The 20,903-nt window shown below is 35.4% G+C and overlaps 1 protein-coding gene across 2 annotated transcripts in view; it reads left to right on the plus strand.

Annotated features, from left to right (window-relative positions):
- The window catches only part of flot1a (flotillin 1a), a 32,253-nt gene extending 11,645 nt beyond the window's left edge, over positions 1-20,608 (plus strand). Inside the window, exons 1-13 of one of the 2 annotated variants that reach the window (XM_056479124.1) lie at positions 219-685; positions 4,232-4,281; positions 4,367-4,442; positions 4,535-4,625; positions 5,292-5,435; positions 7,433-7,552; positions 8,329-8,424; positions 8,517-8,669; positions 11,358-11,539; positions 13,547-13,592; positions 16,305-16,442; positions 16,581-16,745; positions 18,239-20,608. In XM_056479124.1, coding sequence (XP_056335099.1) covers positions 4,239-4,281; positions 4,367-4,442; positions 4,535-4,625; positions 5,292-5,435; positions 7,433-7,552; positions 8,329-8,424; positions 8,517-8,669; positions 11,358-11,539; positions 13,547-13,592; positions 16,305-16,442; positions 16,581-16,745; positions 18,239-18,256 — 1,272 coding nt within the window. In that variant the 5' untranslated portion in view covers positions 219-685; positions 4,232-4,238 and the 3' untranslated portion in view covers positions 18,257-20,608. Of the gene's footprint in view, positions 1-218; positions 686-4,231; positions 4,282-4,366; positions 4,443-4,534; positions 4,626-5,291; positions 5,436-7,432; positions 7,553-8,328; positions 8,425-8,516; positions 8,670-11,357; positions 11,540-13,546; positions 13,593-16,304; positions 16,443-16,580; positions 16,746-18,238 lie in introns of those variants that run through there. The other variant, XM_056479126.1, reaches the window with a different exon arrangement.
- Positions 20,609-20,903: the final 295 nt, after the last annotated feature.

Below are 20,903 nucleotides of genomic sequence, written 5' to 3' on the forward strand. Positions count from 1 at the left end.
ATCAACAAAGACCGAAATTACATCTTGGATGACAAAGGCATGCATAAATAATATGTATTTTCTTATTCTAGATATGAAGTGATCCTTTAAAAGGGATAGATACACAAAAATGAACATTTATACTCACTATTTACTCTCCTCATGTGGTTCCAAATACTGTGGAAGTCAATGGTTACAGGTTTCCAAATATTTTTCCAAACATCTTTTGTGTCCAACAGAAGAACGACACTTATAAAGGTTTGACACAAATAAAGGGGTGAGTAAATGATGACAGAATTTAGATTTTTGGATGAATTTGTCATTTAAGTCAGGGGTCACCAATTTTTTTTCCAAAGGTGTCCTGCAGAGTTTAGTTCCAATCCTAACCAACAAGCTAATCAAGTTTTCACTAGCTATACTTAAAAACGTCCAGGCACGTGTGTAGAGGCAAATTCTTTAAGATAAGGCAAGTGTTTTAAGATATATTATCACTATTTTGCAGCCCACAGAAAGAATGGTTTATCTCTGACCGTGAGATGGCGCCAGTGTGTGATCCGGGCGGGGCGCCATCATCATCATCATCATCATACGCTGCTAATGGTTACAGCCTGCTGGATTACTGCGTCTCTTGTCTTGCACCGTTAAGAAAACACAGCTATCGTGTTATTATTAACCCTACTGATATTTTCTAGTCATTCAACTGACGGTAAGAGTTTTTCCTCACAGATATTTTCCCTTTTCAACTGACTATTCTCCAAGAGCTTTTACGCTGTCGTGACGCGCTGGATGTAAACAGTGGATGGATTCCATTCACTGCTCCATTCAATATAGCGAATTTATAGGGGTAATACTGTTTTTTTGTTCGTTATTTCTCAAGTTTTGGCTTTTAGTCGATAATGAAAATACATTTAGCTCTTGTTGCTTCAATGGGGTATGATAGTAGGCAACGTTTAAAAAAAATATGAATATTATTGCTCTAATATAATTATGAAGGCACCTCCCAATGCGCTCAGCCCATGATACTAGGGAGACGATTTAATACGTAAAATTCAGTAAGGCATGTGCATTTTTTTATTCAAAGAATATACGAAATAAAGCATAATTAACGGTTGCGTATTTGATATCAAATTAGTATAAATGCACGTCATTTTTCATGTCACATTTAGGACTCTTACAGGTATTTCTTTTATGTCTTCCATTTCTATTTATTTTTTCTCATCCGTTTATGCTTAACTTAATTAATCAAGGCAAGCCCACCATTTCCGAGAAGCTCTAATCGATATAGCTACTTACATGTATGCATCCTAAATGTATGACAGAGATTGAGGAGGAATGCAAATTTTAAAAGGATATTGATTGATATAAATTGCTTTTTGTTCTTCGCATTTGGAAAGCTTTGGTTTGATGCTTTTGTCTTTATTAAATTAATTAAATAAAAAATAAAATTTAATTAAAATTTGCATTTTGAAAACGTTTTTTGCATATTTTAATTATGACAATCTTAATAATAAAGTTTTTGTTATTAATCTATTAATTTTGTTGTTTAAGTTTTATAATCATTAGTGTAAATTTTCCAAGAAAAAAACTGTTTTACTTTGTTTTATAAGGAACTGAAAAATTACTTTTGTCCTATTCAACATAGTGCTAATAGAAAGGCCTACATCTATTTTCTACATTTTTTTTTATTAATGTAACGGTGCTTCTTTGTAATTGTAAGAATTTTATTTTCATTATTTATTCACTTGTTTTTTTTGTATTTGTTTTATTTTTTATTTGTACTATTATTATTATTATTATTTACCTTCTATCACCCTGGCATTATTTGGTTTGTTCTAGTGTCATGTATCTGTTGTTTAATAATTAAAAAAAAGATTGAAGAGGAATGCAAAATATCGTGCATTAATGTATTAACTACAAATCATATTTCCACATAATACGAGATGTAAATAAAAAATGTAAGATGTTATGATTTTTTGCAGGTCTTTTTTTACCCTTATTTTTGTATATTGTTTAACTTAATTATATTATTAATATTGGCGATATTATATAATTTATATAATAATCAGAATCAAATTAATTATATTATCTCATAGGTACAGTTCCTTATGATTAAGAACAATTGCACTAAAGGCCCTTGAAGGTTTGAAAAGGGAATTATGTTTCTCTACAAAAAACAATTAGCAATCACATTACTAAAAAAATGAAATAGCTTAAAGCAAAACGATACATTTGTTGTTAATGTTATGTTTATGATATACACTAGGGCTGTGCGATTTGGGGAAAATATCTAATTGAGATTTTCTTTTTGACAGATATTGCGATTTTGATTTGATTTGGAGCAAAAAGATATTAACTTACTTAAACATTTATTCAAATTAATTTTTAAATATATACAAATTTTTCTCTATAGCGAACTAGGGTTGCACAGTTTACCGGTACTATGGAAGTATCGCGATACTATGGCTTCAAAATATTGGCAGTGCCACTGTAGTTTGTAAATGGTAGTATCATCATTAATGGTTTATCTACAATAGATAATGTTGCAAGTGGAAAAGTCACTAAAATGCTCACACGTTTGTGCAACAATTGACTATTTTATTTTAATGGTCTGTGGAGCCCTTTAAAGTCGCAAAACTGTGTAGAATTCGCGCCTTTTATTGTAGCCTATTGCATGTTTTCTGATGCTTCAGTTCGAATGCACATCTGAATCGGTTCATTTCTGTTCCTGTTAATGTGATTTAGTAGCTACAACAACCGTGATGATCTCTTAAAAAGAACGACACACGACGTGAAATTTTGGGTTGTTACCTGATAAGACTGAAAAAAACAATAGATGAAAATCCCAAATAAGCAACAGGAAACATTGAAATTTTTGACCACTTCATATAGCCTAATTTTGTTGGAAAAATGCTCTTTTTGTAACTAATTTCGTTTGGTATAATTTGTATCTTTATTTTAATGTATTTTTTGTTGGTCAGATCTACAAAATAAACAAAAAGAATGAATAATTTTAAAGTGAAGTGAGATGAAAAGAATACTATTTTGACTTAAGGGAATTATGAATTTAATTACATTCAAGTAGGCCTATTATAACATGTAAAATATAGTATTTCTGACTATTTTCTTTATCATTTGAGTTATACTACTTAGTATCGCTGGTATAGTATCGTAAGATTAATTAATTGTATCACGACAACCCTATAGCAAACAGTAAACATAAATAAAATGACCTTACCTTTCTGTAAACAAGTTGAACTCAAATTAGGGAGATAGTGTAGCTTGTTATGCAAAAAATAAATAATAATTATAAAAATACAGAACACTCAGCAAACTAACATGGCTGAAACAACTCTGAAAATGTACTTTGCTGTTGCTTGCCACTAGATTGAGTGTCACTGGCAATACTTTCAGTTGACTTTTTAACAAGACACTCATCACTTAATTGTGCTCACTCAATTGCTAGTAAGATTATCACAGACGCATTTGTGTCACACATTTGCTCTGGGCAGGGGAAATTAAATAATGCAAATATATTTCATATCACAGCCCCTTGCGATTGGCTAATCACAACGTTTCAAATTGCGATTCAATTTCAATTAATTCCACATCCCTAATATAGACGCGCATAATTTATTATAGTTATGTTCCTTTACATACAGTTGAAGTCAGAATTATTAGCCCCCCTTTGAATTTGTTTTTCTTTTTTAAATATTTCCCAAACAATGTTTAACAGAGCAAGGAAATTTTTACAGTATGTCTGATAATATTTTATCTTCTCGAGAAAGTCTTATTTATTTTATTTCGGCTAGAATAAAAGCAGTTATTAATTTTTTAAAACTCATTTTAGGGTCAAAATTATTAGCCCCTTTAAGCTATATATTTTTTTCGATAGTCGACAGAACAAACCATCATTATACAATAACTTGCCTAATTACCCTAACCTGCCTAGTTAACCTAATTAACCTAGTTAAGCCTTTAAATATCCCTTTAAGCTGTATAGAAGTGTCTTGAAAAATATCTAGGAAAATTTTATTTATTGTCATCATGGCAAAGATAAAATAAATCAGTTATTAGAGATGAGTTATCAAAACTATTATGTTTAGAAATTTGTTGAAACAAATCTTCTCTCCGTTAAACAGAAATTGGGGGGAAAAAAATAAACAGGGGGGCTAATAATTCTGACTTCAACCTTATAATTCACTAGTGATTGTAACTGGATTCTGCTGTTTTCATTTTCCTGTTTTCTCAACAGTCTCAAAATGTTTTATACCTGCGGTCCCAATGAGGCAATGGTGGTGTCAGGTAAGACTAAATATCACCATGTGTTTATATATTCAGTAGAGATCATAAAAACATCTTCACATGCATGATGTGACTCCAATTTCAGGTTTCTGCCGTTCTCCACCAGTCATGATCTCTGGTGGGAGAGTGTTTGTCTTTCCATGCGTTCAGCAGATTCAAAGGTATGATTCGCTCTGTGTGTCTGTTTGTATATAAAAGCTTGCACGGTTTTCATAACAAATATGATCTTTTTCTTTCTTCTTTATCATCACAGGATCTCTTTGAACACTCTGACACTGAATGTAAAGAGCGATAAAGTGTACACGCGTCATGGAGTGCCCATCTCTGTCACTGGAATCGCCCAGGTTAATAATTAACATGCAACCACTCTCAAACAAGCTGTAAACATAATCTAAGGTTTAGGAAATCAGAATGTGCTTTTGTCATGTAAAACATCCCAGATCACCTTTTTTAAAATAAATATTTCACTCATTATTTAACAATAACACTACTTTTTTTTTGGAAATAGACCCGTTTTACAGGTCACCTAGAGTTAAACAGTTGAGTTTTAGCATTTTTGGACTTATTCAGTCAATCTTCTGATCTGGCGGTAGCACTTTTAGCTTAGCTTAGCATAAATCATTGATTTGGATTAGACCATTAGCACCTGGCTTAATTCTCCTATTTAAAGCTTCTGTACTACCTTCACTATTTTCCTGTACCAAAACCAATGGAAAATGAAAGGTAAAGGGTCAAGCTTTAAACAGAAAAATTAACTCTTTTTCTTTTTGAGTTAGATGCTAATGGTCTAATCCGATTCAATGATTTATGCTAAGCTAAGCTAAAAGTGATCCTCCCAGATCTAGAGATTGGCTGAATGGATTCAAAAATGGTAAAACTGAACCGTTTAACTCTAGGGGAGATGTAAAATAAGTGTTTTTGTCAAAAAGTGGAGTGTTCCAATCTTTTTGTAGGAATTAAGTTGTTGTTTATTTTTATATGAATAAACAGAACGTTTTTTTTTCCATCAGATGAAGATTCAAGGACAGAATAAGCAGATGTTGGCTGCAGCGTGTCAGATGTTTTTGGGCAAGTCAGAGAGTGAAATTGCCCACATTGCCTTGGAAACGCTGGAGGGCCATCAGAGAGCCATCATTGCTCACCTCACTGTGGAGGTAAATTCATACAGTGTGCAACCAGTGCTCATCATGCAAAAATACTGCACTCTGCATATTTGGAACGGGTGATACAACTAATTAAAATTATCACTATAAAATATTTTGTATCAAATAAAAAGTACCGAGATGTTTTATCTTACTTGGTAACCTATTTTAGATCACATTTAAAAAATGGACCCTTCAGTTATTTTAGTAGAACTTTCCCTTATGTCTTTCTTTCCTTCTCTTAATTATAATATTTTTTATTTGTATTTGTTGTCAAAAAAGAAAAAGTTAAAAACTATCTGTATTGCATGTTTTATATCTAACATGTTCAATAAAAAAACGTTTGGGGAAAAAATAAATAAAATAAATAAATTATATATATATATATATATATTTAATTCAGTCAATCTCCAGGTCTAACGGGAGCACTTTTAGCTTAGCTTAGCATAAATCATTGAATCGGATTAGACCATTAGCATCTCGCTCAAAAAGAAAAAAAGTTTCAATAATTTTCCTGTGTAAAGGTAATAAAAATATCACTATAAAATATTTTTTATCAGCCGATATTGATGATTATCATGATGAATGTAAAATCTATATTAATTTCAAGTTTAAAGCAGGTTATTCATTTTCATTTGTGAGTAAAAGTAGCAAAAACAGTTCAGTTTTACCATTTTTGAATCCATTCAGCCGATCTCCAGCTCTAACGGGAGCACTTTTAGCTTAGCTTAGCATAAATCATTGAATCGGATTAGACCATTAGCATCTCGCTCAAAAAGAAAAAAAAAGCTTCAATAATTTTCCTTTGGAAAGGTGATAAAAATATCACTATAAAATATTTTGTATCAGTCTATATCGATGATCATCATGATAAATGTAATTGGGATGGGAGGGTGGATGTGATGGTAGTATCTAAGTAATAAAGTTGAGGACGGGGGCTGTTAGGGGTTTGTGGTGTTACTAACTGTACCATGAACTGGGTTTTAGGCGCTGGCGGTGATGTATACTATATCAAAGTTGAGGAGCGGGGGGATGCAGTGTGGAAGACTGTACCAAAAAGTTGAAAAATAATTATGAAATGTAATCACAGGGGTTTTCTGGGAGAAACAAATGTTTTATTTTTGAGTGAAAAGTAGACAAAAACAGTAAGTTTATTTTAGCTGCACTGAATACTATGATATAATTCATTCATCAATTTTTTTTTATGGCTTAATCCCTTGATTAATCCGGGGTCGCCACAGCAGAATAAACTGCCAACTTATCCAGCATATGTTTTACACAGTGGATGCCCTTCCAGCTGCAACCCATCACTGGGAAACACCCATACACTATCATTCACACATATACACTACGGACAATTTAGCCTACGATTTACCTGTGTCCGGAGCACCCGGACATATTATGATATAATATTTATATTAATAAATATTTCGAAAAACTCGTATTGAAGTTCCCTAACTTCATCCATAATATAATACTTAAGGTGATCATAATCATAGGTTGAAGTGTGAATTTATCATCCCATTACAATATTACTAAAATCTAACAGGTAACTAAGTAGCTTCTTTAATAAACACTAGCATGAATGTATTAAGTATGAATACAAATCCATATGTTCTAGCTTTATAATATAAAATATAACAATAAATAACTGTAATTATATTCCATGAATACTTGTCTACATTAGATTTTATTGCAGTATTGCAGTTATATATGTTTATCTTCCAGTTCTGCCACAACTATAGTGCAGTTACTGGTTCTACAATAAATTCACTGAATCGCCTTCTGTTTTGAACTGATTGTGTGAATAATTTGAGGTGTAACTGCATGTATATAAATCACATTTGTGTTGCGCTATTTTATGATGTTATTATTTATTATGCTATGTCATTATCGTTGTTTTTTCACCCAGTCCTATATATGACTATTATTCTAAATCTGAAATCTCAGCATTGTAAACATAGACATTACTCAGCGTAGTGACTTTAACACATCTTTTACTTATTTAGGAGATCTACAAAGACCGCAAGAAGTTCTCTGAGCAGGTGTTCCAGGTGGCTTCATCTGACCTGGTGAACATGGGCATCAGTGTGGTCAGCTACACACTCAAAGACGTTCACGACGACCAGGTCTGTTAGCCCCATTTGTGTCATTGTGTTTATCAAATTCAGCACTTAAAGGGTTAGTTAAATTATATTATTAATTACCCTTATGTATTTCAATACCAAAACTTACATTCATTTTTGAAACATAAATTAAGATATTTTAGGTCAAATCTCAGAGTTCCTTCATCCCTGTAGTAAACATGACCTAATGTGAGAGAGTAGATAGAGGTGAACAAAGGCATGTTTAAAGGTTTGGGCACACAATAGCTTCTTAGAGCTTCATATGATTACAGCTGAATCACTGAAGTCACATGAAATGTTTTAACAAGGTTTTTTGTTTCTTTTCTGGACTCTGGCCCAGAATATTGCTGCCTACAGAGGTTCAGAGAGCTCCAGGATTTCATCTAAAATATCGAAATTTGTGTTGTAAAGATGAACGAAGGTCTCAGGGGTCAGAAAGACTGTTTTTAATGGTTGAAAATTTAATAATTGATAAAGTAAATGTGATTGATGACTTAAAAAGAGGGTGAAGGGAGTAAATGGTTTTACAAATTTCCTGAAGAATGTAAAAATAGAAATGTTAACATGAAAAATTTGAGCAGATCACTACTTGAAATAAGCTATCTAAAAAATCAACGCACCAGGCAAAGAATTAAGCAATGCAAGAGCATGGTGCAGACCATTCTATTAGACAACATGAGAGAAGACATTGTCATTTCTGGGTGAAATAATCCTTGAAAGAGGTTTAAAACCACAAGAGGTGTCCAATCACATCTTTTTATTTTAATTTTTTCGTTCAGGATTACCTGCACTCCTTGGGAAAGGCTCGTACGGCACAAGTGCAGAAGGATGCTCGTATCGGCGAAGCTAAGAACAAAAGAGATGCCGTCATCAGGGTGAGACTTTCCTCCAAACACAGGCTATTTTCTAAATATCACTGCATAAGTATGTGATTATATCTCTCTCATGGCTCCTTTTCTCTTTGTAGGAGGCTCATGCTATGCAGGAGAAGGTGTCTGCGCAGTACATGAATGAGATCGAGATGGCTAAAGCTCAGAGAGACTACGAGCTGAAGAAGGCCGTCTACGACATTGAGGTCTTCACCAAAAAAGCGGAATCTGAAATGGCCTATCAGCTCCAGGTAAAACTACAGCCAAGCTTTCTGGTAGCCATGATGATCTGAAAGACGTTCTTGTCTTACAACATAACAGTAGAGCCCTATGGAATTCATTCGATTTTTATTATTATTACTATTATTTGATACTGTTGTTCCATTTTCTTTTTCTTCTGGACTCCAGTTAAAATACATTGTAGTTATCAAAAGTCATGTTCACTTAATTGTAAACAACAAATTATATAAAAGTTAACTATTGAAATTTTAGGAACCATGTAAAATGGTAAAATTATTATTTTTTTAACTAGTGGTGGGCCGTTATCGGCGTTAACGTGCTGCGTTAACGCAAGAATCTTATCACGCGATAAAAGAAATATCACCGTTAATCTATTCTCAAAGTTAGGTTGGGAGCTGGGTCTATTCTTCGCAAGCTATGATGACTTTCACCTTGATATTTTAGCGCGGATGTATACCTGACCGGTAAGCCGTCTGACAAAAAAGTGCCCTTCTGAATCAAATCTGCAGGATGCCTGACTTTAACTGCACTTTGGCAGGTTTCACTTTAACTCATGAACATTTCATTCGTGTCGTCGTGACAAACTGGGGTATTAGACGCAAATAAGGGGTAAGGACTGGTGAGAGTGTTATGGAATGTAATAACGCTCGCCAAACGGAAAGAAAAAAACTTCCGCATTTCGCGATGTGTGTGTGTGTGTGTGCGCGCGCGGTCTTTTGCAGACAGCCGCCTGTGTAAATCTTGTCGGAAAATATGGTGAAAAGTCGTACATGATGGTAATAGTTTGTTTGCAGTGTTTACTTCAATAATGCCACTAATATATGCACTCCACATGTCTTAATTCCATTTCTGTTTAGTTCAGTTATGACTTTAGTCACATTAAGGTAATCAAAAATCTCTGTTTACATGGTAGACTCTTAATCAGAGTATTCATATTAAAATCGTATTGAAGTATTGTTGCCCATGTAAACAAACTCAACACCGTCAGGGCTCTGTGAACTTGGCATTGAGAAGCAGCATTTTCTGGATGTACGTACATCAAAAGCAAGTATGAAATTGCTGTTTGGAGCTTATGTAGGCCTACAGTTCAAACATTCATGTTTAACTGAATAAACAGTTAGTAAACACAAGTACATCTTACTGAACATCATTAATTTTCATCACCAATTATCATAGTAGAACAGTTTCTCAAGCCGTTTGTGAGGCATTTTGGAAACAGGAGATGAGCCCCTGGTCTAATGCGCCACCTGGCTTGAGAAACTCGTTCTCAATGATTAATTATTTGGGTAGCATACATATTCTGAATGACTTCGGCAGTATTCAAATGAGCCATTTTAATCTAGATTAATTTCGATATTAATCTAGATTTAAAAAATGAATCTATGCCCACCTATATTTTTAACCTAAAGGGTTGGTTCACCCAAAAAATAAAATATACTGTATTTACATTCCCTTTAGTGGTTCCAGATCTGTAAGAGTTTTTCTGATGAACACAAAAGCTGAAGTAAGCTGGAAATACTTCTACTAATACTCCAAATACTATGGAAGTCAATGATTACAGATTTCCAACATTTTTCAAAATATCTTCTTTTATGTTCAACATAAGAAAATAACATTTGTGCATGAACCATCCCTTTAAAAGTCAAATTAAACTAGACTTTTATTTTGACAGATTGTCGTGAAGATGCTGTGAGCTTTCATATGCACATGTTATGATGATACCTCTAGAAATTAAGTTCACATATAAGGACATACAACCTGTGGTACAAAAAACCATATCATTAATTCACAAAGACACAGAATGTGCAGATATCATATTTATAAAAGAGAAAATAGGACGTCCAACATGGTCACACTCACAACCACAGCGCATCTAAATGAGGCTAAATGAAATCAATATTTTGCTCTTAAAAAATAATTACTGATGATGATCCTTCTGATAATAATGATGTTTTGTTCCTTCAAATCTGCCACATGTCTCTCAGCTGCCTTTTATGTACATTTATTCACGACTTTACTACGTTTTGCCCTGGCCGTAATCTAAGATAAGGCATAATCTTTTATTGGTGATCATAAAACTGTCAAACTAGCACAACCGCTGACAAAAAACAACAGTATTTAAAGAACATGTATAATTTAGGGTTAGATCCTCATGTCTGATGAACTGCTGATCTATAAAGTCCAGTAATAACCTCCAAAATTGGTGAAATTTACATCTACTTCACAATCCACTGTAGAAACACTGTAGCAACCCCAGATCAATAAGTGATGTTTCGTAAACAAATTTCGGGAGGAGCACGCACAGATGTTTCAGCATTAAATACGTCATTGACAATTATTCTATTATCCAATCAGTTCCTGACCAAACCCCTATATATACCAAAGCTGTCTTGCCTGCAGTATCTCAAGACTTTAGCATCCCTCAACCCCCCTGACACCTCACCTATTAAGCATTACATTCCCGGGGGGAGCGTTCTGGGGCCGGGCTAGATACTAAGCTCGAATCCCAACTCCTTTCTATTCCCGGATAAGGGGAATAACACGAGTTGGGGTGTCTTCCCCGAGCTCAGAGCCCTCTCCCCGGACAGCATGCCGAATACGCTTTATTCTTAAACGTCTGTAAGTGTGAACTCATGAAAGGGACTAAGCCGAAAAGAAAATTGATGAATGAATGAATGTATTTGGGGTGAAATGTTTAGGTGGCGAAGACAAAGCAGCGGATCGAGGAGGAGAAGATGCAGGTGCTGGTGGTGGAGCGATCGCAACAAATCACACTGCAGGAGCAGGAGATCTCACGCAAAGAGAAGGAGCTGGAGGCCAAAGTCAAGAAGCCAGCCGAGGCCGAGCGATACCGCCTGGAGAAACTGGCTGAGGCCGAGCGGTGAGATACACACCAGTACACTCAGCTGCTTTTGTTTCTTTGAATTATAAAATGAAGGTGAATTTCCACAAACACCAATATTCCCTTCAATCTTCATAGATATGGTACAAGCAATTTTGCACCAGTGACATAATCCAAATTGTGATTATTTTATATAACAAATGCACAGCTAAACTCAACTACATTACATTTTCACTACACCGATTACTGTTATTTTAGGTTACTGTAACGCATACAACAGACACACATCTAATCAAAACCAAAGGATTTGCATGAGAAGTGTAGGGCTTGTCCACACAAACATGGAGATTTTCAAAACCCGCACCTTTTTCTACGCGGTTTCGCTGTTTGTCCACACGAAAATGGAGTATCAGGTGACTGAAACAAACTTTATAGATGCGTTCGACATGAGACACGGCTGCAGCCCGTGATCAATGAGATTAGCCGAGCGCAGGCGGGGGCAGAGTTGAAAATGGAGCCGTCAAGCCGGACAGCTGGACACTTTGGGGCTCAAAGTTGCAGCAGTCATGATGACCGATCACATGGCGTCATCACCATTTTTTTTTTTTTTTTTTTTATAACAACAAAAGATTTACAGTACAAATAAAACAGAACACAGTCTCTACAAACTATAGTTCATTTTTAAACAATAAGGGAATTCATTCATTAATTCATTTTCTTTTTGGCTTAGTCCCTTTATTAATCCGGGGTCGCCACAGCGGAATGAACCGCCAACTTATCCAGCACATGTTTTACGCAGCGGATACCCTTCCAGCCGCAACCCATCTCTTGGAAAACAATAAGGGAATTATGAATTAAATATATAACAAACGCATGAGAGAATTAAAAGGAAACGAGGGTAATGTAAACAAAAACGAATAGGCCTATTAAATACAAAGCAATAAATACAAAGAATGTGTTCATGTGGACACTACAACCAGAGTTTTTACCTCATGACATCAGCGTGCGCGCTCTTTTCTCCTTTCTGATTGGCCAACAGGGCTGGTTCAGACTAAACTCAGAAAATGCTAATGTTTCAAATTCAGTGCAATCGTGGCAAACACACTACGAGACGGTAATCCGCCTCTGTTCTCATGTTTGCATTCACTTGTATATGTATTTTACTAGCAAAAATACTTAATTCCTCCGTTTGGTGTGAACCCAGGATAAGTGTCATTATCGCCACCTGTTGTTCAGCGTACCCTTAACATTCATTTTATTTTTTAAAAACGAAAGCAGGATTTATAAATAATAGTTTATACAATTACCTGTATGTGTGGACATGCCTATCCTAAACACAGGAGCTGTTCGACGTCAAAAACCTGATAAATGTCTTGAAATACAAAATTAGATCAATGTCTGTGGCTATCATTAACGTAGTTTAAGGGGAATAATTGACTCTACTGTGCATTGTCTTATAATCGACAGCCCATTATTGGTTATTAAAGGGGCACGAAACCCCCCTGTTTTCACACCTATAGTTTGAAAAAAGTCAGGAAAGTGGGTGTGTCCAGCTCAGTTTAGGTGGGAGTGTTGGGGGAGGGAAAGAGGGAAGGTTTTGCATAAAAATGGGAGTTTTCATTTGGGCACGCGCTGATTTTCACAGAGGCAAAACAAAGAGACAAAGGGGAGAAAGACAGTGACTGTGTTTAAATAGGCATCAGTAATCAAATTGTTTGCCAAATATTAAATGGTGGACTTTAACTGCAGTTTGGCACTTTCACTTTCAGTCAGGAACATTTCATGCATGCCCCTGTGACAAACGAAATATTGGATGCAAGGATGAACTGCTGGAGAGTGTAGTCTTAATGGAATGTTTGATACCGCACGGCAAATGAGAGAAAAGAAAACCTCAGTATTTCTCGTTAACTTAAACGCACTCGGTAGATAACATATCGTCAGAAAGCCGTGTGTGTACTGACTATTCTGTCACAAAATGCGGTCGAAAATCCTAGATTTCTAGTTGATTCTCTGTCACTAACTTGACTATTTTATGCTCTTCAACAGTCTTCAGCTCATCATGGAGGCAGAAGCAGAGGCCGAATCCATCAGAGTAAGTGATTTATTATGTCGGATTTAAGTTATATTCAAAACTAAATTATTTGTTATACATACACTGGAAGGCTTTTTTTTACTTTTGTTTCTGGTCCAAATGTCTAAAAATATCAAAAAACGTTATCTAGACAAGCAAACAAGTATTGTCTTATTCTAAGAAATAATATGCCAAAATTAAATATGTTTTTCCTTAAAACAGTGGTTCTCAACTCGTTTGGCCATGGGACCCACATTTTTATATGGTCAAGCCGCGACCCAAATATTTAGAAACTATAATATAATTTTAGAAATTATAATTAATTTGTATTTATTTGTTAACATACACAAGTAGTGACAGATAAGAAAATCATAAGAAAATCACCAAGACTTACATTTAAAGAGCCCTATTATACATGAAATAGGGTCATATTTTGGTTGTAAGGGTCTCCAACAACAGTCTAATATGCATGCAAGGTCAAAAAACACGTTCAGGGTCTTATAATCTGCATTTATTTTTACCTAATTATCCCAGCGACTCTCATATGAATCGTTCAGCGATTCATTTGCTCCCAAACCCCTCCTCAGCTAATCTCCGAAGCTAATCTGCGCTGATTGGACCGATGACAGCCTGTTGCGATTGGTCGAAACTGACAGCGTTCAGTGCGAGACAAGAGTGAAATGCCCAGTAGCTAATCAACAATATAAAAGTAGTCACCGTGCACACACGCTTCATAGTGTAAGGCGGGGATTTTGGCTGCCAGTGAGTACTGACGACTAACTATTTTATTGAGCAAAAACTTCAAGAACCGTCACAGCCTACCTGCTCTTTTCACACAGACAAACACACACACATATTACCATCCTCCTCCTCAGAAGACACAACACCAGGGCCGGCGCGTCAATAGAGGCGGCCGTCTAGGGCGGCAGAATAGAGAGGGCGGCGTCCGCGACAGCTTCCTTGCCACCCGCGTCCTCAGCAGTTATATCCTCTCCTAAGGCGGCAGAATAGAGGGCGACGTCCGCGACACCTCCCTCACCACCCGCGTCCTCAGTTATATCCGCGACATGCCCCCCGTCCTCACTTTGCAAACGTGTCACTTTCGTTTTCACTTTCGGGTTGGTCCTTTGCCTAGAGCGGCAGTTCAGCTTGCTCCGGCCCTGCAGAACACACACACATTATCCTCACCGTTCGCCTAGAGCGCCAGTTCAGCTTGCTGGGTGCAATTTAGACAACTCACCTCGAACCTGAGCTGAACTATTTTGAAACTTGACCGTTGCATGTGTGTAGGAACAGCTGACGATCCGTAAACAAAGCGGCACGCGTCGCAATTTCAACGTGGCTTTACACGCGATATGAGAATAAAGAGTTAACCTGATACAGTATACGCGGTTACAAGTAACAAAACACAACTAAATACATCATTTGCAAGCTAGAGTAAACAAAGCAACACTTTTAAATGACTTCATTCGACCGGTGTCTGTGTGTGTGGCTTTTTTTTCTGTGTTAGTGGGCGGGGCCACAGGTTTCAAATCTCCCGGGTTTGCGCGCGCAACTACTTGTTTCATAGTCGCGTCATCACGAAACACCTAATGACTCGTCATCAAGACGACTCGTTTGAAGCACTATGAGTCGACTCTTTTATAGATGAATCAATAGTTTTAAACACTGTACACTTACAGATTTAAGCCTTAGCTGGACATTTCACTTTACTTAGAGCTGTTACACACTACATGGAAGGGCATTTTCAAAAACCCATAATATGGGCTCTTTAACAAAATGTATCGAATTATAGAAATATTACAAAGTAAAAATGACAAATACTAAAAACAGTGAACTAAACTGAATTGTTAATTAATATGTTTTATTAAAATCCACAGATTTTTACCAAAATTCTTCGCAGAACTAGCAAAAAAACATTTGCAGATTCCATCTGGCCCAACATGACAACACTGAGGTTTTAAGCCTTTTTGTCATCAATATGTTAATCCATACTTTACATATTCGGGGTCATACTTACGCTACGACATATTTGTTGCTAAAATTAAATGAAATTTCACATGTCAAATTGTATGGTTGTCACGCTCCCATTTCAAAATAAAAGTCCGGTATAAGCAAAATAAGTAAAACATTTTACTTTTGTTGTTTTTTTTGACCACAAACTCTGCGACCCACTGATTGAGCAACCCACCAGTTGAGAAACACTGCCTTAAAACAACTTTTGATTTAATATTACTTTGCTTACACCATTGGCAGATTATTTTGCTTGTTTTAAGGAAAAACTCACACTATTTTGACATTTTTTTCTTAAAACGAGAATATTTTAGCTTGTCTAAAAATGCTTCTTGACTTAAGAATGTTTAGATATTTAGACTAAAAACAACACAAAATCTAGGTATAAGCATTTTTTTGCTGTGTAAATTGCATCTTTGAACGTTATTCAAGGGTTAGTTCACCAGAAAATGAAGGTTTACGCACTATTTGCTCAAGTGAGCACAAAAGAAGATATTTTTGTGGATTGTTGGAACAAGTTAGACACTTTAAGTCCTGTGGAAGTCAATGAATATTACTTTCCAACCTTCTTAAAAATATCAAATTTTGTGTTCAACAAAAGAAAGGAACTTAGCCAAGTTCAGAACAAGTCTAGATTGAGTAAATGATAGCAGAATTATGATATTCTGTGGTAAATTCAGATGTTCCCTTAATGTTAGCGAACACATTTACTGTGGTCAGGTGAGAGGAGAGGCTGAAGCGTACGCTGTGGAGGCTAAAGGTCGTGCTGAAGCAGAGCAGATGGCAAAGAAAGCTGAAGCCTTCCAGCACTACAAAGAAGGAGCAATGGTGGACATGCTGCTGGAGAAACTCCCAATGGTGAGATGCAATATTTGTGTTTACTTCTGTGTGTGTAGGCAATATAGAAAGGTTTTACAAATCACCACAAATCAACATAAGCAGAAATCAGTTTGAGTTGACATCCTGTATTGTTGCTAAATTGTTTCTCTTCATTAGATGGCTGAGGAGATCAGTAAGCCTCTGTCAGCTACAAATAAGGTGACTATGGTCTCCAGCGGAGGTTCAGAGATCGGCGCTGCTAAGCTGACAGGCGAAGTCCTCGACATCATGACCAAACTGCCTGAAACCATCGAGAAACTGACCGGCGTTAACATCTCCCAGGTCAAAATAGTTATTATTATTTCCAATGATCTACTGTATATACTAATGTTTTTTTTAATACAAATGACTATACTGGTGTCTGAATATGTTGATACAACTGTAAATTGTTTACACTATTGACCTTATTGTGCAGTGTGAGAGTGTGCTCGATTTTGCGATTGTTTTAGAACTTCTGATTGAGTTGCCTATGAGAGAAATGACTTGAATAATAAATGGCAGAAAACAGAAGACTAGATACAAAGTAGAATAATATAATAGGAAAATATTAGTTTGCAACATCAAGCAGCATAACAAGCAATTTTTAATGACAAAAAAAAAAATCAATGGAAGTGAATGAGACTGGAAGTCTCGAGTCAGAAAGATTTCAGTGGCTGCTCCGGCTCGTACGTGAAGAATAAAGTCAATATACGTGGCAGAAAAACAGTATGAGACAAGCAGAACGTCAAAAACATATGAAGTATTTATAAAACAGTATGTGTACAGTAGCAAGATGGCTTCACCTTTGGTTAATATTGGTTTTATTTATAGAAATATAGCTAGTGATAACGTGATGGAAGAGAAATTTTATTTAAATGAATGCAAGGAAGTTTTAAAGCAAATATTGTAGCTACTATACAGATTTGAATTACACCTGGGCGGTATGACAGTATCTATTACCGTAGAATGAAATGCGTACCGTAAAATACATGTTTTTTATTCTGCATATATCGCAAAATGTAAATAAGTGGGCGTGGCCAACTTACATGCAGCATGCATGAAGCTGAGAAAAACGCTATTTTCAACAACAAGATCTCACTTAGTTTCAATATTTATACTAGAATTTGTATTTCTTAAGGAAAAAAAACGTTGACATTTCGTGTGTTTACATATTTATATTTTCATATTCAACTTTTCTATTCCTGTTACTTACTTGGGATATATTTGATATAAATATCTGTAAGATGTTACTTGAGAAATGTTTATAAAATAAAGTCTGTCCAAGTATGTCCAACAAATGTGACCTACAGTGGAATTTGTTGTTCAACTAAAGCAGTGTTGCCAGATTGAAAATATAAAATGAATGTAGCGGAAACCATGAAGCTGATTTATTATATGTACATTTTCTGGAATAAACTACCTAATAACTGGCATAACTAAAAAAAGACATTGTGGTCGGCGCCAGTGGTGTAGTTGTTAGTGCGTCGACACATGCACTCCGGTACTCACGGCGACCCAAGTTCGATTCCCGCCTCGCGGTCCTATGCCGATCCTTCCCCTTTCTCTGCTCCCCATGCTTTCCTGTCAATAATCTCTACTGTCCTATACGTTAAAGGTGAAAACCCAGAAAAAAAAAATTATTAAAATATATATATATATATATCTTTAATGTGAAATAAACTTTCTCATAACATGAAACTACATTTTGGTCATATCGCCCAGACCTAATTTAAATCATCATGTAGTCTGTGCATAAATTCTACCATAACTGACATAGAATTTCTCTTTCCCTTTAGGTGGCCCGAACCGGCTGAAGCAGTTCTCCGACATGACTTTACTGTATGCATGCTTCAGAAATCTTTTATATTTTCTCTAACTTCTCACATTCTCCTTCATGTTCGTTTTCTCCACCTTCCTCCTCTTTCTATATCAGTTTATTTCCACATTCATCTTTCTTATCTTCCACTATATCTCTATTGTTTCCCATGTTTCTCTCTCTCGACTTCCTGTCTGTCTTGCCTTGCTGCCAAAACCCAAAGTGCATTGAAATCAAAACCTCCAGGGAAGAAAGCTGTTCTTTATATTTTTAATGCAATCAAAATAAGACAGTGAAGTCCAAGTATCCACTGAAAGCCATTAGTCGACGCAGCTTTTGTCACATTCACCAGTCGTTTTTCCTAAAGAGCTCTTTTACATGCGGGCAGTGCATTTAGAGCTGTTATTATAGCTGAGCTTTCCATGGGAAAAGCCAAAGCAACTTGAAGGGAAACCCGTTTATGTTTCTGTGGGTGTAATACTTTCACTTTACCTCAGCGGTGTGTGTTTTAGCTATATTTGTTAGACACGACTACATTATTATAGGTTCAAATAGTACTGAACTCTGAAGATACTGCCAGTGGTTTAAGTGTTTATTCATGTTATATCGAACAATCGAGTGTCTTTATATGTCGGTAGGTAATTATTCTATTTATTTGACAGATCTGTCATTTTAATACTCTGTGCTGTCGTTTGAAGTGTTTTCACGCATGACAGAAGAGTCTGAATATAGAAATCTGTACTGTTTCGTCCTAAAGAAGGCCATGTTGAAGACGATTATGGCCATGTAGCAACCTCTAGGACTAGATTTACCAGGGAAACATGTTTGTTACATTTATCTGTGTTCATTGGAGGATTTAGATATTGATTATTTAAAGGGATAGTTCACCCAACAATTTAAATTTGCTCATTATTTACTCGAGTGGTTATATAAAGCAGTGTTTCTCAACCACGTTCCTGGAGGACCACCAGATCTGCACATTTCCCTTCTCTCCTCAACGAAACACACCTGATTCAGATCTTCAGCTCATTAGCAAAGACTGAAAGACCTGTAATGGGTGTGGCAGACAAAGGAGACATCCAAAACATGCAGTGCTGGTGGTCCTCCAGGAACGTGGTTGAGAAACACTGATATAAATGGCTTTGAGTTTAAGAAAAGCGCATCTTAAATAAAATGTATTATTATTACAAACATTATGACGTATTTTGATGAAAGCTGAAAACTGGTTACCACTGACTACAATTGTAAGAATAACAAATACTATAGATGTCAATGGTTACACGTTTCCAACATTCTTCAAAATATCTTCTTTTGTGTTTAACGGAAGAAAGAAGGTTTATAACAAGTAAAGAGTTAGAAAATAATGACAATTTTCATTTTTTGTGTGAACTATCGATTTAAAATGGTTTGAATGCCACTTAAAGAGTTATTAACGTTAAACACTTTTTATTAAATATGATTTGTTTTTAATTGTACAGTATTTAATATTGGTTATACCATGTAATTCTTTGATTACATCATGATTGTTATGAATGTCGTTTTGTTAAGTGTTTAAATGTCAGTACAATATATTGTTTTTTAATGCACATTTCAAAAAACACGTCATAATTTGTTCATTACATTTAATATTTACTAACATTATTACGATGTATACAGTTACAGTGTTTACTAGATGTTGTTACGTAACGCAAACTGAACTAACCACACATTTACACTCATTTTTACACTCTTCATGATTAATAGGTTATGGCTGATATTTCTGATGCATTATGAAGGCTAAATATGAAGGCCTGTTTATTTACTATTTGTGGTAAGATGTTCGTTAAAGGGATAGTTCACTTCATTCACCTTTTACTCAAATTCTTCCAAAGGTGCTTTCTTCCATTTGACTCAAAGAAGATACTTAGAAAAATGTTGGAAATCTGTAACCATTGACTTAATACTATTGAAGTTAATAGTTACAGATTCCCAACATTCTTCAAAACATCTTCTTTTGTGTTCAACAGAAGAAAGAACTACATGAAGGGATGCAGATGTTTCATTTCTGTGTGAACTATCCCTTTAAGCATATACAGTAATGTTTGGATAGATTATTAGTATTCTAGCTAGGGCATTAGACACTATGTAGGATAGGGTTGCGGTTAAGAAAACCTATATTTGTCAATAGATGCTTTTTTTCTATTTTATACAAGTATCTATCTAACAATGTCAACCAATCACTCATGTGAAATGTTGCAGTTTCAGCATGCATGCAAAGACTAACAAACCAAAACTGCTTTATTGTCTATTTGTGCTTCTATAAATGCCTTAAAGTAAACTCTCTCTCTACTAAAATAAACATTTAACTAAACTCATATTTGTTCGGTCTCGCTCTGTCAACCTAAATAACTAAACATGAGCATCATTTTTAAAATAAAGTTTGGAGCTTTTTATTTCCTCAATTGTTTAAAAGAGCAAGGAATTTTTCAACAGTATTTCCAAAATAATTTTTTTCTTCTGGAGAAAGTCTTATTTGTTTTATTTCGGCTAGAATAAAAGCAGTTTTTGATTTTTAAAAAAACTTTAAGGTCAAAATTATTAGCCCCCTTAAAGGTGCTGTGTGCAAATTTTCGACACTTCTAAAGCGCAAAAACACCATAGTATAT

This window comes from Danio aesculapii, chromosome 19, assembly GCF_903798145.1.
Source record: "Danio aesculapii chromosome 19, fDanAes4.1, whole genome shotgun sequence".
Taxonomy (NCBI): domain Eukaryota; kingdom Metazoa; phylum Chordata; class Actinopteri; order Cypriniformes; family Danionidae; genus Danio; species Danio aesculapii.